This window comes from Harpia harpyja, chromosome 5, assembly GCF_026419915.1.
Source record: "Harpia harpyja isolate bHarHar1 chromosome 5, bHarHar1 primary haplotype, whole genome shotgun sequence".
Classification (NCBI taxonomy): Eukaryota; Metazoa; Chordata; class Aves; order Accipitriformes; family Accipitridae; genus Harpia; species Harpia harpyja.
The window spans coordinates 6,572,235-6,591,047 of record NC_068944.1 but is presented as its reverse complement, the minus strand read 5'-3'; the positions used below and the strand labels follow the sequence as shown (position 1 = coordinate 6,591,047).

Here is an 18,813-nt window from a genome sequence, read left to right as displayed (position 1 = left end):
AAAAAACTGTGTTGCAGCCCTGAATGAGTGTATAGCAAAATGAGCAGGGTGTTGCTTCTAGGAACTGCACTTTATCTGCCTAAGAGGATTTTGACCAGCCTGCACCTCACAGTGATTGATTGCTGTAACTACCTAGATACTGTATAAAATGTGGCTACTGACTCTGCTCCCTAATTTAGGTTTACTAAATTCTTTCCTGGATTTGAATCTTCCTGCTTTCTAAGGTCAAGTTTATTCCAGTATCTTGTGTCTTATGCTACTAAAACACATGTACTATTACAGACTTCTGAAGTATAATGAACTTTGATTCCAAACCAAGTTAATAATAAAATCTCAGTGATTATAATTAATCTTGCCAGCTCTATGCTGAATACAGCATTTTCTTGAAACAGACACTCTTTCTACACTATGTGTACATCATATCTTACTGTATGTATTAGTACCTGTATATCATATTACTGCTTGTCTCCCTGCTTTTGGGTATCTTTTAAGATGCAACTTCAGTGTAAATTGCTTTTGTTCCACCTTACAGAATGTGATGTATAGAATTACTCACAAAGACCTTTTCTGTTAATTCTGTATCTGAATATGATCATACCTACAAGTAGGAATGTTACTTGAAGACTTTGGAGCATAATGTACTACTGTTTCACTACATGTAAATTTTTTCCCTTATCCTTTTCCTCCCCCCCCCCCCCCCCCCCCCCCCCCCTTTCAGGTTAGAAATTCTATGGCTTACTTTGTGTCAGTTTCACAATTCTGTGGAAATTGAGGTAAGTAAAAAAACCCCAGTGTATTCTGAGCAGTATCAGAATACATAATATTGTACGTAACTCTGAAGTAAAAGTTTGTATTCCAACTTTATATGTTAACACACTCTAAAAATAGGTTAAAATACCACTTGTGTTTTAGACAAATGGCTTCTGTATCTGAAAATGTAGCCTAAAAATGGAGTAACAAAATATAGTTTTCCACTTGGCTTAAGACTTCACTTTCTTACTCATTTAAATTGAGTAGATAGATTTCTGACTCTGTTTAAAGAGTCTTTTGTGAACGAATTTCTTGTCTTTTAATCACCTGATTGCTCTTCCAGCTAGTATACCAACTGTGTATGTTAGATATCCAAGTGTGTGAATGCTGATGTACAAACCTAAGGACTCACTTCTAGAGAAAAATCATTTTAAGTGGTTTCTTATAGGCCAGATAGGTTATTTAATATGTCTGGCTAATTTTTTTATTAGGCTGCACTGTTCAGAATGTGAAATTGGAGAACAAAAAGAAAATTTAAGTTTATGTATATTCTTAACTTTGTTTTGAGGGAAACACTATGTGATCCTAAGGCTGAAGACTATCGTAGTGAAAATGTGAAAACAATTAAAACCTTTCCTTTTAAATTGCTATCCTCGTGCATTTTCCAGAGAGTAATTACATCTTTGTGGAGAAGTATGGTGTTTTAAAGGTGTTATAGAGGATATTTGACAGATGTTGTGCGGTTCTTTTGCTTACCTTTTTTAATAATGAGGTAGCTACTTATCTCTTACTGATGGCAGGGTAAATTAGTAGGAACTATTACATATTTACATACATGTACATGTTACTATTGTAACATATAACATGCTAATCATAGTATTTAGCATTGCTATGCTCTGTGTTTACTTATGCTATAAATTCTTCTCAAAAATAATGAATGCACAAAATACCAGCCACTGAGCAGTTGTATCTATTATAGAAATTCATGGTTTGTGTTATCACTTTAGTTGCGTGTTTGCAGCTATTAATAGAAAAAAAAAAAAAATCTTATTTCCAAAACAGTGGCCTGTTTTTGGTAGAAGGACAGGGAGCGATTGCCTCATGTAGATACACGACAAACCAGCTAATTGGCAGGACTTTTACTCTGTCTCAGGAACGTGGTTTTCTGCCCTCAGCAAGTAAAATGGGTTCTTTCACACAGAAGTGAACACTGCTGAGCTTTCTTGATTTTTGAGGCACCAGCTGCTAGCAGATGCTGAGTTTCTGTAGCACATACAGAACTTGCACAAGGACAAGTTATGATCTTTGGTCGTCTTTAAAAAAAAAAAAAGCAAGTGACTTTCTGAAATACTCTGTACTAAAGCAGGAGCTGGCAGAGGATAGAAGAGCAGAGCTGTTTGCAAGGCTGCTTGCAAGTATGAGGCAGAGTACTTGAGAGCTACTTGTTGAATCTGTTTTTATAAGGAAGTGCTGCAGATTTAGGAACGTAGAGAAAAAATGAGTTGTTCTGTGTTCAAAGTCATGTTTTTCCCTTGGTTTTCAGATTTTGTTGGCTTTTATTCCTGCTTTGTTCCATCAGCACAGGGATACTAGCTAATACCAACCAGTCTTGATACCAGAATTACTGCTGAAGACCCAATAACTCAGGGAGATATACAGCAAAGCAACACAATTTCAATATGGTTCTGATTAAATGATAGCTTGTAAGGTCTAACAGCCAGCAATCAGGATCCAAAGATTGTTAGTCTGGGCTTCTCTGTATGTAATGTATATTCTGGCATACCATATGTGTCATCCAGCATGTATATTGAGAAGCAAGCATCTATGTAGATTTTTATAATGGGTTACTATAAATATTGGCCTGCCCATCCATTCTGTACTTGGAACTGACATGCAAGCAATCTTCTGAAGAAGAAAGGGTATGTGATCACCTGCACATGTAGTTTGTTTTGGCTTGTGTCAGTTTGTTTTGCTGGCCTGTCAGTTTCAGCGTTCATACACCCATCAGCCTGCAGCAGCTGAGAGTTCTTCTCTTAGTTTTGTTAAGTGGTGCTGAAATGATAATGCTGTTTCTGTCCAGTTAGGTGCAGACATGTAGAACACGTCTGAAATCACCTCATATTCCAAGTTGTCCTGATAGCAATTTGCAACGCAAAGTAAAAGAAATAGAATTGGGCTTGGAACTTAAAGGAACAATCTTGCTGTCTCTGTTAGCTTCACAGTCTTGTCCTTTTGTATACTACATCACATCAGGCTGGTGCCACCTGCTTGTAAACCTAGAAGACAGGAGGCATAAGTTTTCAATTGCAGTGGTGCATATAGGGAAAACTGTAGCAAAATCCAAAATAAACTAAAGATTTGTCCATCACTGAATACTTCTAAGAAACAGACGAATAATGGCAGCATTTTGGGTACTGCTGATCATACCATTATTCTTTTCTGAAAATATAGCTAACTTCATAGTTACTGAGAAATATTTGCTTAAATGATAAAATTTATATTTATTCCCCAATTCTTATTTTCTTTTCTAAAGACCAGTGTGAAATTTCTGGGTCATAATTCCCATTTTGTATTACCGATAGGTAATTATATGAAATATAACTAAGCTTATTACACATTTGGTTTCTACTTCAGAAGCTTTCCACAGGATTACAAACATTTTGCACACTTAGTGCATAATTTATTTCATTACGTTGCATTACTAGGGGAATTGTCTGTCTGGTACTGAGCAGGGGTGGGAATTGGAGTGATCCTTTCTTGTTCCTTCTCTCTGAGAAGTTAGTTACTTGGCAGAAATGGGATGTTTGAGGGTTTTTATAGGCGAGACTGGCCATGATCTTGGGACTTGCATATTTCAATGAACGCTTAAAAACATAGCCAAAAGCTAGAAGGTCCGTTAATATAGGCCTTCCCATTTTGAAAGCTGCCTTTTCTGTTGCAGGTCTCCAGCAGTTGTGGTTTAATTTTCCCTTTCCAACCTCAACTGTTCTGTGGTCATCTGCATTTATTTAGAATTTTTCTTTCAATTAAGTATTAATATCCAGTGTCCAATTTGAAGGAGAAATTTTTCAAAACATCCAACAGCAGAAGATAAAAACACTTCTAATGTGTACATTAAGCAGTCATATATGATTCAAAATGTGCAGGGGGAACAGTAACTACCTGATGTCCTGAGAATCTGAATTCTTGATATTTAAGCTATAGAGCAGGTAGCAGGTGCTTTTCTTGGTCATCTGCAAAAAGCTGAACAATACAGAATGTAAGAGAAAAGTTTGTACAAGAAAATGCTAATACTTTTAAATAATTTAAAAATTCCTGGTCTCACTTATGAAAGGAAGGTAAAGCTCTACTTGGGTTCCATGAGGTAAGAAATGAGCAGAGTCACTGTTAGAAGTATGATGCATCCTTAAGCATTTAAGAGTTCAATTTTTAGGTTTTTTTAATAGTCCTTCTGTTAATATTATTTTGTAAGTAGCAACAAACTGTATACATTTTTCACCGCAGTGCTATAATCGAGGTTGTTTAAAATGTTAAATATTCTTGGTATAATTCAGTTCTCTGTATGCAGTTTCTGCCCGTGTATATTCCTTCAGAAGAAGAAAGAAAAAATCCAGTGTTATATGCCAATAATGTCAGACGTGTAATGGCAGAGTAAGTATGTTTTAATATGGAATAAAAATACATGTGTGATTTTAATTTTAGGATCAAGAAAATGTCATGAAATCAAGTCAGTGTAGTTGCCTGCTTGCAAAGAAGCTTGTAGTCTGCAGTAGTGGATACAAAACTTTTTATGTAGCAGTTGCCTTCCTCTCTGAGGAGGCCAGGGAGCCACAAATATAGCAGGAACTGTAGGAGTTGGTGGTTTTGGTTTTTCTTTAACATGTCTTCATATAACAAGCCAGTTCTGCTTGCTGCTGTGGATATTTAGTCTTCTGGGGTTAAAGGTATAGTTGAATTTTATGAAAGTTAATGTAACTGAATTTTGTGATATTGAGGTTGCATTTTAAGCTATGACTTTTTAAATGAGGTTAAGGATAGTTTCCCGTATTCATTGTTAGCCTGTGGTTATTTCAAATAGTAAAGCACAGGAAAGCTGCTTCTGTTGGAAATAGGGCACTGATACAATGCAAACTAATTGAAGTTGAATGTTAATGTGAGGATGCTTACAACACTTGTCTATAGTGTATAATAAGGCCAACACTGAATACACAGACCTTCATTCTCTTTTGTTCTATTTTTTATTAACCTCTCTTGTTCATTCATTTTTGTCCTTTCAGTAAGTCTTCCATTTGTCAGTAGATGTTCTTTTCAGTATTTACAGAGAACACTCAGGTGTATGATCATTAATAACTCTTGAAGGATTTATGAACCTTTCTACTCCTAATTTTGAAAGAACTTGTGAAATCTTAATTTCCTTTCTGTAACTTCTCTTCTGTTTCTAAGTTACCAGTTTCAACCAAAGGCCAGTTTGTAGACAAAAACTGGTAATTCTTCTCTGGTTTATAAGGAGAACCCAGCTCTGTGAGTTTCCTTGAGGATGTTGGGCCTGTAATACAACAATAGATCAATAGTCAATCTGTTGTATGAAAGGACAGTTCTCACAAAAGAAAAATAAAGGATCTGTTTGAATCAACCTGTCTTAGAGTTGCAGTGGCCTCAAAGACTTTTGTAGTTAATTTAAGACAGTCAGCTGGCACTACATAAAAGTGTTGTCCTCAGACTTTGGGTAGAAGAAAACTCTATTGTGAAACCTTAAATCTGAACTCTACTTCAATCAGATGACAGGGATTGTGTGGTATAAGGAGAAATTTTGAAAGACTACAGAAGTTTACAACAACTTGCATGTTGAAAGCCTTCCCTTCTATGTTTGCTTAGGAGGAGAGCAATGATTTTCCTTTTCCTTTTTGTTTCTTCCTCCCACCTGTGAAGAATTAGGCATTTGGGGTAACAGAAGTGGGATGCAGGTCTAAAGGAAACACTGTCAGAATGGGGACAGCAAATTCGGCTTGCTTTGAGATGAAGAAAAGGCTGCAGATGCTGTGTTGATGTGAAAGGAAAATAAGTGTGTTTGGATATTGAAGTTCTGAAGTTAAAATGCAGATGGGACTAAACCAGAATGCTGACTCCTGGATACCATGGATTACTGTAGACCAGTTAAAATAACATCAACATAGCCAAAATTTATTTACTTCTCACCACTTCCAGATGCTTACTTCTCCTGGCAGTTCTCCAGACTCTCCCAATTAGCTCATGTGGCTTTTGGTGTAGGAGATACCAACTCAGATGCTGCCAGTCTGTCTTGGAGCTGTAGCAGTTGCAACTGTAGCACCTCAGGTGCTATTTGGTGCTAGCATTGCACCCTGCATTGCTGAATAAAGGACAGTATTACTGCTTCATGTAGATTTGTCTCTCTTTCTTGAAGATTGAATTGGTGACAGTGTACTATTTTGATGTCAAGAGGTCAGTTCAGTATCTGTTTAGATGTCTGCTTTCCCCTTCATCCCCACTGTATTTTTCTGGAAAAAGAGTCTAATGCTACTGGATATTTTATAGCAGCAGAGGTGGCAGTCCCAGCTAATAATGTATTTGTAAGTCTAAAACCAGTGTTGCAGCAAAACCTTGTCTCTTGCCCCTGATTTCAAGGGGAATTGATAGAACTTGCTGAGTGCAACAATAGATATGATTTCCACTCCTGAAATCTGTTTGCCTTCATCATACTCTTGTCTTGTGAACAGCTTCTGTTAAGTGTTGAAGAAAGCACTTGACAGCATGTCTGCTTCTTATGCTGCTTCTACTCGCTAACTGTGGAGAATTTTTGGTTTAGCCTTACTTGTTTAGATTTTCTGTGGGCAGCCACAGATGCGAGTGATGGGAGTCTCTAGATAGTTCCTGTTCACTTATATATAAGCTGAATATTTGACAAAGGAGTTGCTGTCATTCACAGAGGTTTGCTTCCTTAGGACATTAGTTTCTTGCATGACAGATTAATTTACTTGCCCCAAAAGTGAAACTGAAAGTGAGCCTGGCCTTTTGGCACTCTGCTTCAGGCCAGGGACTTCAAGCATAACTGTTCTCCTATGCTTCAGGTTCCCTCAGGCAGCCACACCAATAACAAAGGAAATGCTGTCTTTTAACTGTTGTAGCGCTTTACACGTCTTCATTGTATTCCTTCTCATCTGGGGTAACAAGGATTGTATACTTTTGAAGATGCATTCAGGTGTTAACCAACCATTTGTATCATTCATCTTTTCTGCTGCCATATAGCATCCATTTGAGTATGAATACACTGGTTTGTTTTTCCTGGACCATGTTGGGGATGATCATCTCATTGATGTGAACGTTGTGACGAGAAGTTACTCAGGACAGATTACTATTGTGCTCTGCAGGCACCCTTTCCTGCTGCTTTTCAGGACCTCATCTCACAGAGTTTTTTTTCTAAACTAAACCTAGTTTACATTTTAATTAATTCAAATGTAACATGAGCTGATCTCTTCTTGATTGATGGTGTTTTTCAGTATTTGTGCACTGATCTGTCACCAAATTCCACAAGAATCCAGGTGATATATTTCTGTTTTTTAAAGGATAGTGCTGTGGTAGAAAATGAATTTAAGGCTCGCAACTGCTACAGACCTTTCAGTTGCGCCTGTGGATATTTGCTTCCTGCAGTGCTAACTTGCAGTCGTATCTTGTGTTGCAATCCTCCTCATCAAGAGGATGAGCAAGATCCAAGCCTTAGTGGTTGATTGCTTTACAGCATCTATAAAACCGCAAAATTTCTTTCTAAAAGGCTTTCTTAATCTCACCTATGCAATTGCCAGGTTTTAATGTCTGTGATCTTCAACCTTTTTTCTCATTGACAGATACTTACTCAGTAGCATTGGGCCAAAAACTAGATCATGTGCAGTCTTGTTACAGCCACTCAGCTCACTGTTTCTTCTGTTTTGGGGATTATCTGTGTAATCAGAACTCATGCAGGATAGCCACTGCTGCTGAATAGTTACTCCATGCTTGTCTTCCCTGGGATCATTTTCTTATTGTGCACAAAAGGTATGTGCAAATTAGATTAATCTACTGTTTAAAGTATGGACCCCTACTTATTCCCTGTCAATATGCTTTGGATTTGATTTTCTCATATAACGTATCTTGAGTGAGTCTGTCGTCTTTGGTCTTTCTGGCCTTGCTCTGACTTCTACTCTGTTTCGTCGATGTCCATCTCGTCCACAACATGCTGTCAGGAAGTGTGTTTAGAGTCACTTTAAATAACTGAAAAAGTTGAGTGCTTTTAAATATGGCAACAATCCATGCAGGTTCTCCCTTTAAAATAAATAAATAAGATTTGGTGATATCTTGAGTTTTAATTCACTTTATGTGTTCTTTATTGTTCTAATACAGTTCTGAAACCACCGTGCTAGTAAGTCATGCCATGTAGATACACATTATATTGGCTCACTTTTTAAAGTATTACTTAAAATTGCAAAATCATCATTTTGGTCTTCATGTGTGAGCTGTTATCACCTTACATTGATGGTAGTAAACATGGATTATTTTGATCTGTTAATTTATTAATTTCAGTACTTACTGCGTCTTCTATATATCTTCTAATTGTGTCAAGCTTTCTGGCCTACATTGTTACATTTTTATTTTTGCTTTTTAAAAAAGTATTTTCAAAGTATTAACTCATGATTTACTGGAACTACAGTAGTGTTGTAAAATCATCGGTGTGTAGACTTGAGGCTTCAACCCCAGCTCTTCTAGAATAGGAACAAATCATCTGACCTTGCCATCATAAGTATTTATTTTTAAAAATTTCTCAGTGATAAATGAAACACATTTACTGCTGTTAAAGCATTTGAAAGTACTTCATGTTATTCATAAGATACGTCATCTTAATTGTTTCTTGATGTAAAGTATTTATTGCATATGACATCTCTTTTTGCCTCTTGGCAATTTTACTGTCTTCAGTTAGTAATAGGTTATGTCACTGTTTGCATTTTTTTCTTATGCTTTAAAAACAGTCTTATGCTTCTTAGCTGCATCAGTTGCAACTTTTTCTCTGTCTTTACCTTTCCATATTGTTCTTATGCATCATAGTTTCTAATTTACTGATACCCATTTAAAATTCATTTGTTTTGTGGCAGGTTTGTATTTCCCTAAAAAAAAAAAAATATTAGTTGTCTGTCTTCATTGTGGGATTGTAGCCTTTTGCCTGTTGTATTGATTCTTCAACACCTAATTTTCATTAGTACTTTTATTCTGGAAGACATCTGATAGTTGTAAAATAATCAAAGTACTGTTAAGAGTATAGAAATACTGCTTTAAAGAAAAAGTAGGCAACTCTTCCGCTCCCACTTTCCAACACAAAATTTGTTAGTTTTCTTACTATCCACTAGGGCTCAAATATATTTAAAAGGAGTATGTCAGTAGCTCAGCTTCTAGTTAGTTGCATGTACCTAGCTCTGTTCATTTTGTACACAAATAAACCCATGGTAGTGCAGGCAGCTAATTGTGAAAATCTGCACTCCAGGCTTTTTTTGTGTAAGTAACCTTGCCCATAATTATAGATGAAGGCTGCTTAGATAATTATACAGAGACCTGTTGGACACTTACTAACATATAAACACAATTTGTTTTGCTTTAGTTTGTTAGTTTCTCTTACAGAGACTATCTTCAAAATAAAGAATAATATGGGTTAGAAGGTACAACTTGAAAACAAATGTGAGTTAAAACATTGCAGCTTTGTTAATTTTTTTTATGCATATGGCAGATGTTTAGACCGAGACCTGATGGAAACTGGACACCTTTGCCTCTTGGTTTTCCAAAACTGTAAGCACCTCAGAACTGAAGTTCTGTCAGCATCCCTGATTTGAGCATTTCATTTTTCTGATCTTTCTGGTGTTAGAACTCAGCATTATAACTACAGACATGACACTAGCCAGGGGTTTTGAAGTTTCTTTTGTGGTGAGCCTGGAAAGGCAGACTTCCTGTAGAAATACCAAAATGTCATTGTCTGGTTTGCATTTTTCCAATAACTTTGTTTTTCTTCTCCAATTACCCAAACACTTTAAGGCATGTTTTTTTATTTACAGTAGATGCTCAAATCAACTGAAGTGCAGAATGTTAGACACGGAACTTGAAAACATCTGTCTTCCTTATGTTTTCTCTGTCAAGTGCTTGCCAGGATCACTTTCCCCTTGTCGGAGCATGTCATGCTGTTAAAGCAGTAACTCTTATCAGCTTGACATACGAGAATTATGGTTTTGCTTTTGAGAAATGAATCCTTTTTTTCTAGCATGCTGGTGAAGGCCAAAGATATTACAGATAGTCTTGTGTGTCCATTTCACCTTTTGTATCTTCTACATAGTCAAAATGAGATTTTTTTTTTTTTTTTTTTTTTTCCTTGAAGGCTTTGACAGCATCAGAATGTGATCTCTGCCACTGTATGTGATATGGTAATGCTAGTTGCTGAAGAATAGCTTTGAGGATGTGGGTTTGCAGTAGCTTACTGGTCTATCTTGTGGCTATTTGTTGTATTTCAGTGGCCAGTTAAATCTAACTTTGGAAAAACTGCTGTCCTCTGTGCCTGTGCTGTCTTAAGTTTTATATGTGACTCTGCAGAAGCACTGCTTGGATGCATAGCACTCAACTTTGAAATTCAAGACTTCTTTTTGTCATTTTTGTATCATCAAAGGCATGAGGATTAGTGTAAGTGGAATTACTGAAGTGCTGGAGTTAACAAGCATCCATTTGTTTAGGTTACAGGCCATATACAAAAATGGAGATAACTACATCGTGCACTCTTTATTTCTGTGAATGCTGCAAGTGTGGCTATGAGGCAAATACAGTTGCTGAACATGGTTAACTCTGCGCAGCTTCTTGCTAAGTTTATTTTCTCAAGGAAGAGATAATATTTTTAAAGTTAAGTAAAATTTTGCAACAGTTTGGTTTGAACTAGATTTTTTGAATGCTGATAACACAAAGAGAATCCGCTTCATTTTTCACCCCTTGAAGATTTGTGATGTGCGAGCCTACAAGATCTTATCCAGACCGACAATTACAGGACCCATTTTCTTAACACAAGGGATAAGTTCAACTGTTAGCAGCTTCTTTTTCTGTCTAAAAATTAAACCATCGTGAGATACTATATTCTTGATGTTACCTCCAGACTCTTATGACTGGCCTTTCATTTGCTTATAGAAGGTCACAAAGTAGGAGTAGTCCAAGGAGAGAGAAAAGGGGCTATCTACCCTGGCCTTCCAAGGCTAAATAGGTGAAACCTCTTCAGCTTGGGAAAGAAAGAAAAAGAAAAAGAGGGGGGCAAAAAAGGTGGAGAGTTGTTTTGAAGGTCAGTAAAATCATGAGTGTTCTGGAAATGTGTAGTAAGGCAAGTCCTGTTACTCTCCATAGCAGAAGAGGTAGAAAGCACTCAACAGTAGATCAGCTAAAAGTAAATTGAAATACTCTTTAAAACATATACAAAATTGTGGCTTTCACTACCAGATGCATAAAATGAATCCATCAGAGCTGACATATACTGTAAAAAATTTGGTCCATCAATGATTCTAAGCCACAGTGGTACAAATAGTCTCTGGTTCGGGAAGTTCCTATACAGAAGACTACCATGTTTTGTATGTCTTTTTCCTAAACGTCTGATAGTGAAGTAAAATACCAAATTTGCTATCCTTTTAATGTCTTCAGCACCCTATAAAGATTATAGCCAATTTAAAGTGGTTTTTTTGAGTAGCCTGTGGAATATTTTTCTAGATTAGTTCACAGTTCTGCTTATTAACTGTGTAAAACATTTTGAAAATGTTTTTGTTGAAGCATAGATTCAGAGTGTCACAATATTGCCTGTACTATTTTCTCTCACTTTCTATAATATTACAGTAGTCACAGTCTGGTTTATGTTCAGAAATTTTGTATGTATAGTGGATTGGTATGCAGAAGATGAGAAAGTTGATAATTTATTTTTATTTTATGACTGCACAAGTGTTAGACATAGGGAGCTGTTTGGTGTGAGAAGTCAGAATATAGCAAGTACAACTGTTGCATGTAGCAGATTGGGTTTGCAAGAAGGCTTTTGGATTTTTGTTTGGTTTTGTTTGGGGATTTGTTTTGGTTTCGGGGGTTTTTTTGTTTGTTTTTTTTTGTTTTTTTAAGTGACTTGCTGATTTTGGAATTTCATGTAATGTGGTATCATGAAAGGTAAATAGCCAGTATTTCAGAGGTGTGAGGGAGGGAGAAAGTTTCAAGGTATGCCAAGCCAAACATGCACATCTGGCCATGTAAAATTGCTGAACAGTAAAAAGGCCAGGCTCAGGGTAACTGACTGTGAAAGCAGAGGTAGCATGAAGAAAAGAGGAGAAAAAATGCATCCAAATGAAGATATGGGACAAGCTGTTATATTCCTGGTTTATTAAAAACATTGGGTTGCACTTGCAATTTGCATCTCAAATTGAAATGATCTTTTTTTTTTTTCCCTAACAGTTGAATTGAAGTAGAGGAAGATTGCCCTGGAGATGAGTTGGGATAGTTTGGTAACTGGTTCTGTAGAAAATCCTGTCAGTTGCAGCTCTACCCAGGCTTTACAGTGAACTCTAGTATGCCAGTATTGTAGTATTCTAAGAAACTGAAAAATTCACAAGTCTTAGCACAAATAATGAGCTTTATATGTGCCCCAGCCTCAGTTTTTTCAACATTCTGAGCTGAAATCGAGGTCCTTTTGTGTTAAACTGCTAGCTCTACAGAGCTTGTGATTTACTTTCTGAACTCAAGAGCCCCTTGAACTCTTAATTTATCTGGCTTTGTTTGACCCTATGACTGAACTTCACTGTGAGCAAAAGGTGTTTCTTCCCCTTCTTTACTTCTCATATTTGTAATTCCGAAAGTCTGGATGTATATATAAACACACTGTTTCAGTTCATTTTGCTTTTTTTGGAAGTCCAGAGGCTGGAAAATTGCCAACAGGTGAGCAAGAGAAGATGCTTTTATCCTTCTCAATCCTGTTTTGTGTTTGTGTTGACACTGGGCATACCTGCAGGCATTAATTGTAGTGGGAATTTTTCCTGTACTAATAGCACTGTAAGTCTGGCCCAAATTCCGCTCCTTCTGTAAGGGGTGCACACAGCTATAAAAAGATGCAGGTTTTATTTTCCCCTTATGCTTTGGCCGAGTCTGAGATGATGCCTGCTTTTGTTTGGAATTTGTTTTGTATCACACGTTTGGGTTTGGTTGGTGATTGTTTTTTTTAATTCCTCTCTGGCTAGGCTCCTTCAGCATGTTTGGGGACCATTATTTAGGAGAAGTTAGTTATATCTGGCATTGGCTCTGGAATGGCAGTCAGCCAGGCTTCTACCCTCCCCCCAGGCTGAGTGGCCTGATCTTTCTTAGTCATCTTTCTTTTGATGTGTTTGAAAAGCTTCTAGCTTTTAGTTTTAACAAGTTACTGCTGCTTGCTTTAGCTTGCCACCTTATGGTTATGTTTTAACTTGTCTGTCTTCTCTCTTTTCCTTGAGAGAATGGGTTTTTTAAAAAAAAAAAACAGTCTTTTTGTTCTAATTGCCACCTTTAATCAGTTGCTGAGTCATACTGGATTTTTTTTTTGTCCTTTCAGAATCTTATTAAATAAGTGTCTTATCACTTCTCCTGATTCCCTAGTATGGTGTGTTGTTTTGTACCACAAATGAATGCTTTACCCTTTCAGTTTAACTTATTTTTAACCAGCTTCCCCTTTACTGTATAGTTGCCCTATGCTGATTGCCCGTAAGTTCCTGTATTTCTGTTGTGTGCTATACCTACTGTTGCCTTAAGATCTCTTGAAATTTGGTGTAATGTGCCTAGCTGGACAAGATCTTTGGTTATTACCACATTCTTTTATATAAGCTGCTCTGGATAGTAGTGCTTTATAGTGTGTCCTTGCTGCTCTAGGAGTTCAGCTATTTCTCTACAGTTGACAGGGAAGTTTATAAGGATGATCTAGTGCGCACGCAGTACAAAAGAAGGCAACAGGCAGTAATCTAAACTGGCAGGATAGACTCTCCTTCTTTCCTCCACCCCTTTTTCTTCTTCCAAGGAAAATTGATTTTTGTATTGTATAATACAACACTATATTAAATACCATCTAATACAAGTATTGACAAGACCTGTAATACCTGATCTCTAAGTCAGCTGGAACTTGGAAATAGATTTAAATCCCCTCAGCATGGGGGAGTTCTTCATCTGGATTTTACACAACATTCATTACTACGTTAACCATAAGTCCATGGGGTGAAATATGGTGTCACAAGGACCTCTTGTCTATTCCATTAAGGTGGGTTTACTTATTTGCAAATACTACTAGGACATTCTTCACAGGAGGAGTAGTGTGATGAAACAGGAACAGATCAAGAAGTGAAAAATTTGGAGGAACTGAATTTAATCGCTTAGGATCACCCATATGAGGCAATCTAGCCTTCAACAGTCTGCAGGATTTTAGGATGCCTTTTCTATGTACCTGTATCTTTTTGGTTTAGTTGGCTTTTTCTTTTTGTTCCTTCCTATTGTTCTTCTTCCAAGGGGGAGGCTATTCATCCAAAATCACTACTGTCTATGTCCTTCTTTTATTCATAAGTAGCTAATAAATAATACCTGATTTTTTAACGTTTGGTACTTTTGAGCTTGAAAATCTTAGTGAGGTGTTTTTCCTGAATATTTGACTTGCTCAACCTTAGGGAGGAGAGAAACCCTGATCAGTAGCTTTAATGTTAAGCGCATGTCTTACTAATGTATTAGAATTCCTGAAGTTTGACAGTTAATTGGTGGATAAAAGAGAACTGGCTTGTGTTATTTACATTGGCATTCAAAGGCCTTGCAATGAGATTCTAGGGAAGAGGCTACTTAACAGAAATTAAGTTGTTACTGCATGAGAGCTAACTGCCGTTACAGATCAAACTGTCTATAATAAGGTGTAGAATTGAATGTAGAGTTTTCATCAAAGCCAAAATGACTGTGGCATGCCTCGGGGTTTTGTATCAATCTTGCCATTACTGTGTATTAACTTCACAGATGAAAAAGGTGATTAGTAGTAAGGTAGAAAAACCTGTAGATGAAAAGAATGAAGGTAAGAAAAAAATTTTGCGAAGACTTCATCAAACTAGAAGAAACTGCACAAAGGAGATAGTGTTCCATACTGATATAGGTAAAATCAAGTATAATGGAAAACATGGCAGATGAGTAACTTGTATGGAGCAGTGTTTGCTTTCTAAATTGCGTCTTATGTTTGTACACTGAATTCTTAAAGGCCTCTTCCAAAGCAAAGTGTCTTTCTTTCAACTTTGGCATAGCAAATGCAGTGCAACTACAGTATCAGAATTTCCTTGAAGTATCTTTTGGTGCTGCTATTACTACAGAGCATCAAGTGAGAAGTATAGCAAAAAAATGAGTACTTAATTGTTTGGCATATGAAAACTTGGGAGTATTTTTTCTTCTACCATTCTTACAGCTGTGCTGGTTTTGGCTAGGATACAGTTAATTTCCTTCATAGTAGCTAGTATGGGGCTAGGCTTTGGATTTGTGCTGAAAAGTGTTGATAATACAGGGGTGTTTTCATTATTGCTGAGCAGTGCTTACACAGAGTCAAGGCCTTAAAAATAACTTGTGTTTGCTTGGAGTTTAACTCTACTTGCTTTTATACTTTATGTTCTAGCCATTCTTTGTAGAGAAATGTTGCCTGTTGTATAATTTTAATTACTTGAAGGTAATAGTTGTTCTGCTCAGGTGATTATTGATTTATTAATATGTTAGTGTAATAATAATATAAATAAATTTAACATAATTATTAATAAATATGTATATTTGTTCTAGATTAATTATTGTTAAACCCTTGTTATTCACTTCAATGAAAATATCACAGAATTTGAAAGTCTATGCACTGCCTAATTTTTCCCTTGTGTTCTTTTATATTTTCATATACTTGTAAAGTCAAAATAGATGCTCTGCAATGGGTAGAGTACCATATTTCATTTCACATTTGTATGTGAACTTTCTTTTATGGGCTCTTCCTTATTATGGACTCTTCCTTATTGTTCTTCAGAATAGAGAGCATAATTACAGGATTTCTTGTTATTAAAAAAAAAAGTTATGATTCTGCATAGTTTTCTTAGATTATCTAGCTTACTGTGTTTCTTTGGTTTATTCAAGGGCATTGGGAGTTTCAGTGACAGACTACACATTTGAAGACTGTCAGCTAGCTTTGGCTGAAGGACAACTTCGTCTGCCTTCAGACACGTGTCTTTTAGAATTTGCAAAGCTTGTGAGAAGCCTTGGGTGAGCATGTACAATATTTATATGTAAGGTGCATCTTTATTATATAACTATGTTGATATTATTTTCCCTTCATATAGCAATATTGGATTTATGAATATATATGGAACGTTGTCGTATTACAATTGGGAAACACTAATATAAAATTAAACCAGTACTGTTATCCACTCTCAAGCAGCACCCCTAGATCCTAACGAGTAGAGTAGATTGTAAAATGCATATTTTCACAGTCTGACAAGTGACCAGAGTGTGTCTGAAATGTTCATTCCTGAACAAAACTAGAAGACACCTCCTGAAGAGAGTCAGGAATACTGTGGGATTCCAAATATTTGATACAGTTAAGAGTCAATTGCCCTTTCCTGTGACACCGATGAAGGGAGAACAGTGCTGCCATAGCAGTCTTGTGACTGGATTAATGTTATAATAGTGAGGGCAGAGGAGTCACCCTTTCCCAAGAAGCACAAAGAAGTGGTTGATCTTTTGAGTATGTTACTGCTAGATGGACTTTCTAACGAAACCGTAGCTTAGTGTATGCAGTGTGGCTCCTCTCTTCTCATAGTGTCAGTTCCCTCTGGCTTTACCTTTCAGAAAAGCTTCAGCAAACAGTGAAAAAATTCACATAAACCAAATAGTAGAACTTGTTGCTGCTGTTTTCCAATTTTTCTCCTGCTTCTCCTCTCATCCTATTCAACAACCAGAAGCTAAATTTACAGCCTCATCCTATTAACTGCTTTAATATACAAACACCCTTTTCCATTTTTTGTCTCCTCACCTAAAGTACAGGGCATAGTTTCATGTTTCCATTCTGTAATTTATTTCCTTTCACTAATTTTCCCTTCATCTTCCAGCTTGTGTACACAAATGAAAAAAAGAAGAGAAAGATCTATTGGAGAATAAGGAATGTAGGACAGCATACATTATGCATTCAGATGACAAGCATATATTAATTCATTGTCAGGATCTCCATCTGAAAAGACTTCCAGTAGGATAGGAGAGACTTCTAAGGGGAAGCAAACATTCTTGCTTTGTTCCAAAGGCTCTGAATTTACAGTACTAAGAAAAATGAACAAACAAACAAAAAAAAACACCCCAAAAAACCAGCCACATCTCTTATTATGCAGTTGATAATCTCAGGATTCAGCTTAATCCTCTTGTTAAATTGTCTGTCTGGCTTCTGTCTGCTCAATTTAAAGCTGTTCTTTCAAATTATGTTTTTCTGGGTTTTTGTTTTGGCCTCTAAATTATGTGCATTTGTGAGTGAGGTTCCCCACAACCCAAAAGTTCTCTGTCTGTTTTGAGCAATTGTACATTGGTGAAATATTATCCTGTCTTGATTGGATATGTGCCAGTAAGAAGGCTATTACAATGGTATTTTCCTGGCACAATTGGATGAAGATTGTAATATGACTTCATCTCTAATGCATGTTTGATGGCGATGCAGTCATTTTGCTGTTTATTCCAAAGGTTTTGAGGCCAGGGAGGCATTAAGATCATCCAGTCACATCCCTAAATAACTGGAACAGTAAATTTTACCCAATGGATTTTGCATCTAGTCTTAATACTTATTTTTGAGCAATAGCATACCTTTAAGGTAACATCCAGTTTTAAATGCAAGATTTTTATAGTAAGGCAAATCCAGACTTGGTTTTGGTTTAGATTCTTTGAAATCAAGTGATACCTCAATTTGCTACACTGGAGAGTTATTTCTGTTTATGTTACGTATCTACAGGATTCTTTAACATTGTCTGTAAAACTTGCTTAGTCTGTGCTCAACTGGATGGGATCCAATCCAGAAGTCATACAGCCACAGCAGTGAGTTCTCATGCTTCATCTAATGAAGAGCTTGGGCTCTTAACACAGCTATACAGCTGCCAGGTCACAGCTGGCTGAAACTCAGCTGCCTCATACTGACCTCTGTGGTAAAATGATTGCTGTATCAATGAGATCAATTGATGACAGTCTCATCTTCTCAAATTCTGCATTCATTAGTTGTCAAGCAGTTCTGCTTCTGTTGAGCCTGATAATCTATGTCTGACCGATGAGCTGATTACTAAGCTATATGCAATCTTTATTGTAGCTTTCATACATTGTAAATCCTTGGCTTCATTTGATGATTTATTCCACAATTAATTACCCCACTGCTTAAAATGGTTCTCTATTTGTACTTTGAATCTATTACCATGTTCTAGACATTAAAGCTCGTTTGGATTTTATGCCTTATTCAAGACCTCTTGGGATATATTCTCCTTCAGAAAGTGTTAATACAGTATAAATAAGTTTCATCTCCATCTTTTTATGAGATACTTTTTATGAGCTGCTTTAGGGTAGTTGCCTGCAAGGAAATTGTTAAGTCCTGATTTGAATTGTTTTGTTCCTATTGTCTCAACCTTCTTTTCATTCTAATTTCTGCATTCACTTGGCCCCTGAACTAGAAGGACCTTCTAGCCTTAATTGTTGTTCCCCTTTCTTATGGAACCATGGCTTTTAGGCCATCAGTAGCTCCTTAAAGAATTCCTAGTTTTCAGTCAAGTGATTTTCTAATTTTCTGGGGTTGTAATTATTCTCAGTTTTAATTCTTTTATTTTCTGATTATTAGAGATATCTCTCCTCTCTTTACCAAAAAAAAAAAGCCAAATGTAGCACATACTGCAATCCAAAGTAGACTTTTCTTTTTTTTGTGACTGTGTTCTGCTTGCTGTTAGATGAGGCTTATAAAGTCAGGTCTTGATGTAACCTGAAGTTTTGCTCAAGTAATTGTAGTCGTTT

At 36.5% G+C, this 18,813-nt stretch overlaps 1 protein-coding gene across 3 annotated transcripts in view; it reads left to right on the top strand.

The window, feature by feature from the left end:
* The window catches only part of LPCAT1 (lysophosphatidylcholine acyltransferase 1), a 64,207-nt gene that overhangs the window by 30,302 nt on the left and 15,092 nt on the right, over positions 1-18,813 (top strand). For all 3 annotated transcript variants that reach the window (XM_052787057.1, XM_052787059.1, XM_052787058.1), the window contains 3 exons: positions 719-773; positions 4,319-4,401; positions 15,925-16,050. In XM_052787057.1, coding sequence (XP_052643017.1) covers positions 719-773; positions 4,319-4,401; positions 15,925-16,050 — 264 coding nt within the window. The remainder of the gene's footprint in view (positions 1-718; positions 774-4,318; positions 4,402-15,924; positions 16,051-18,813) is intronic.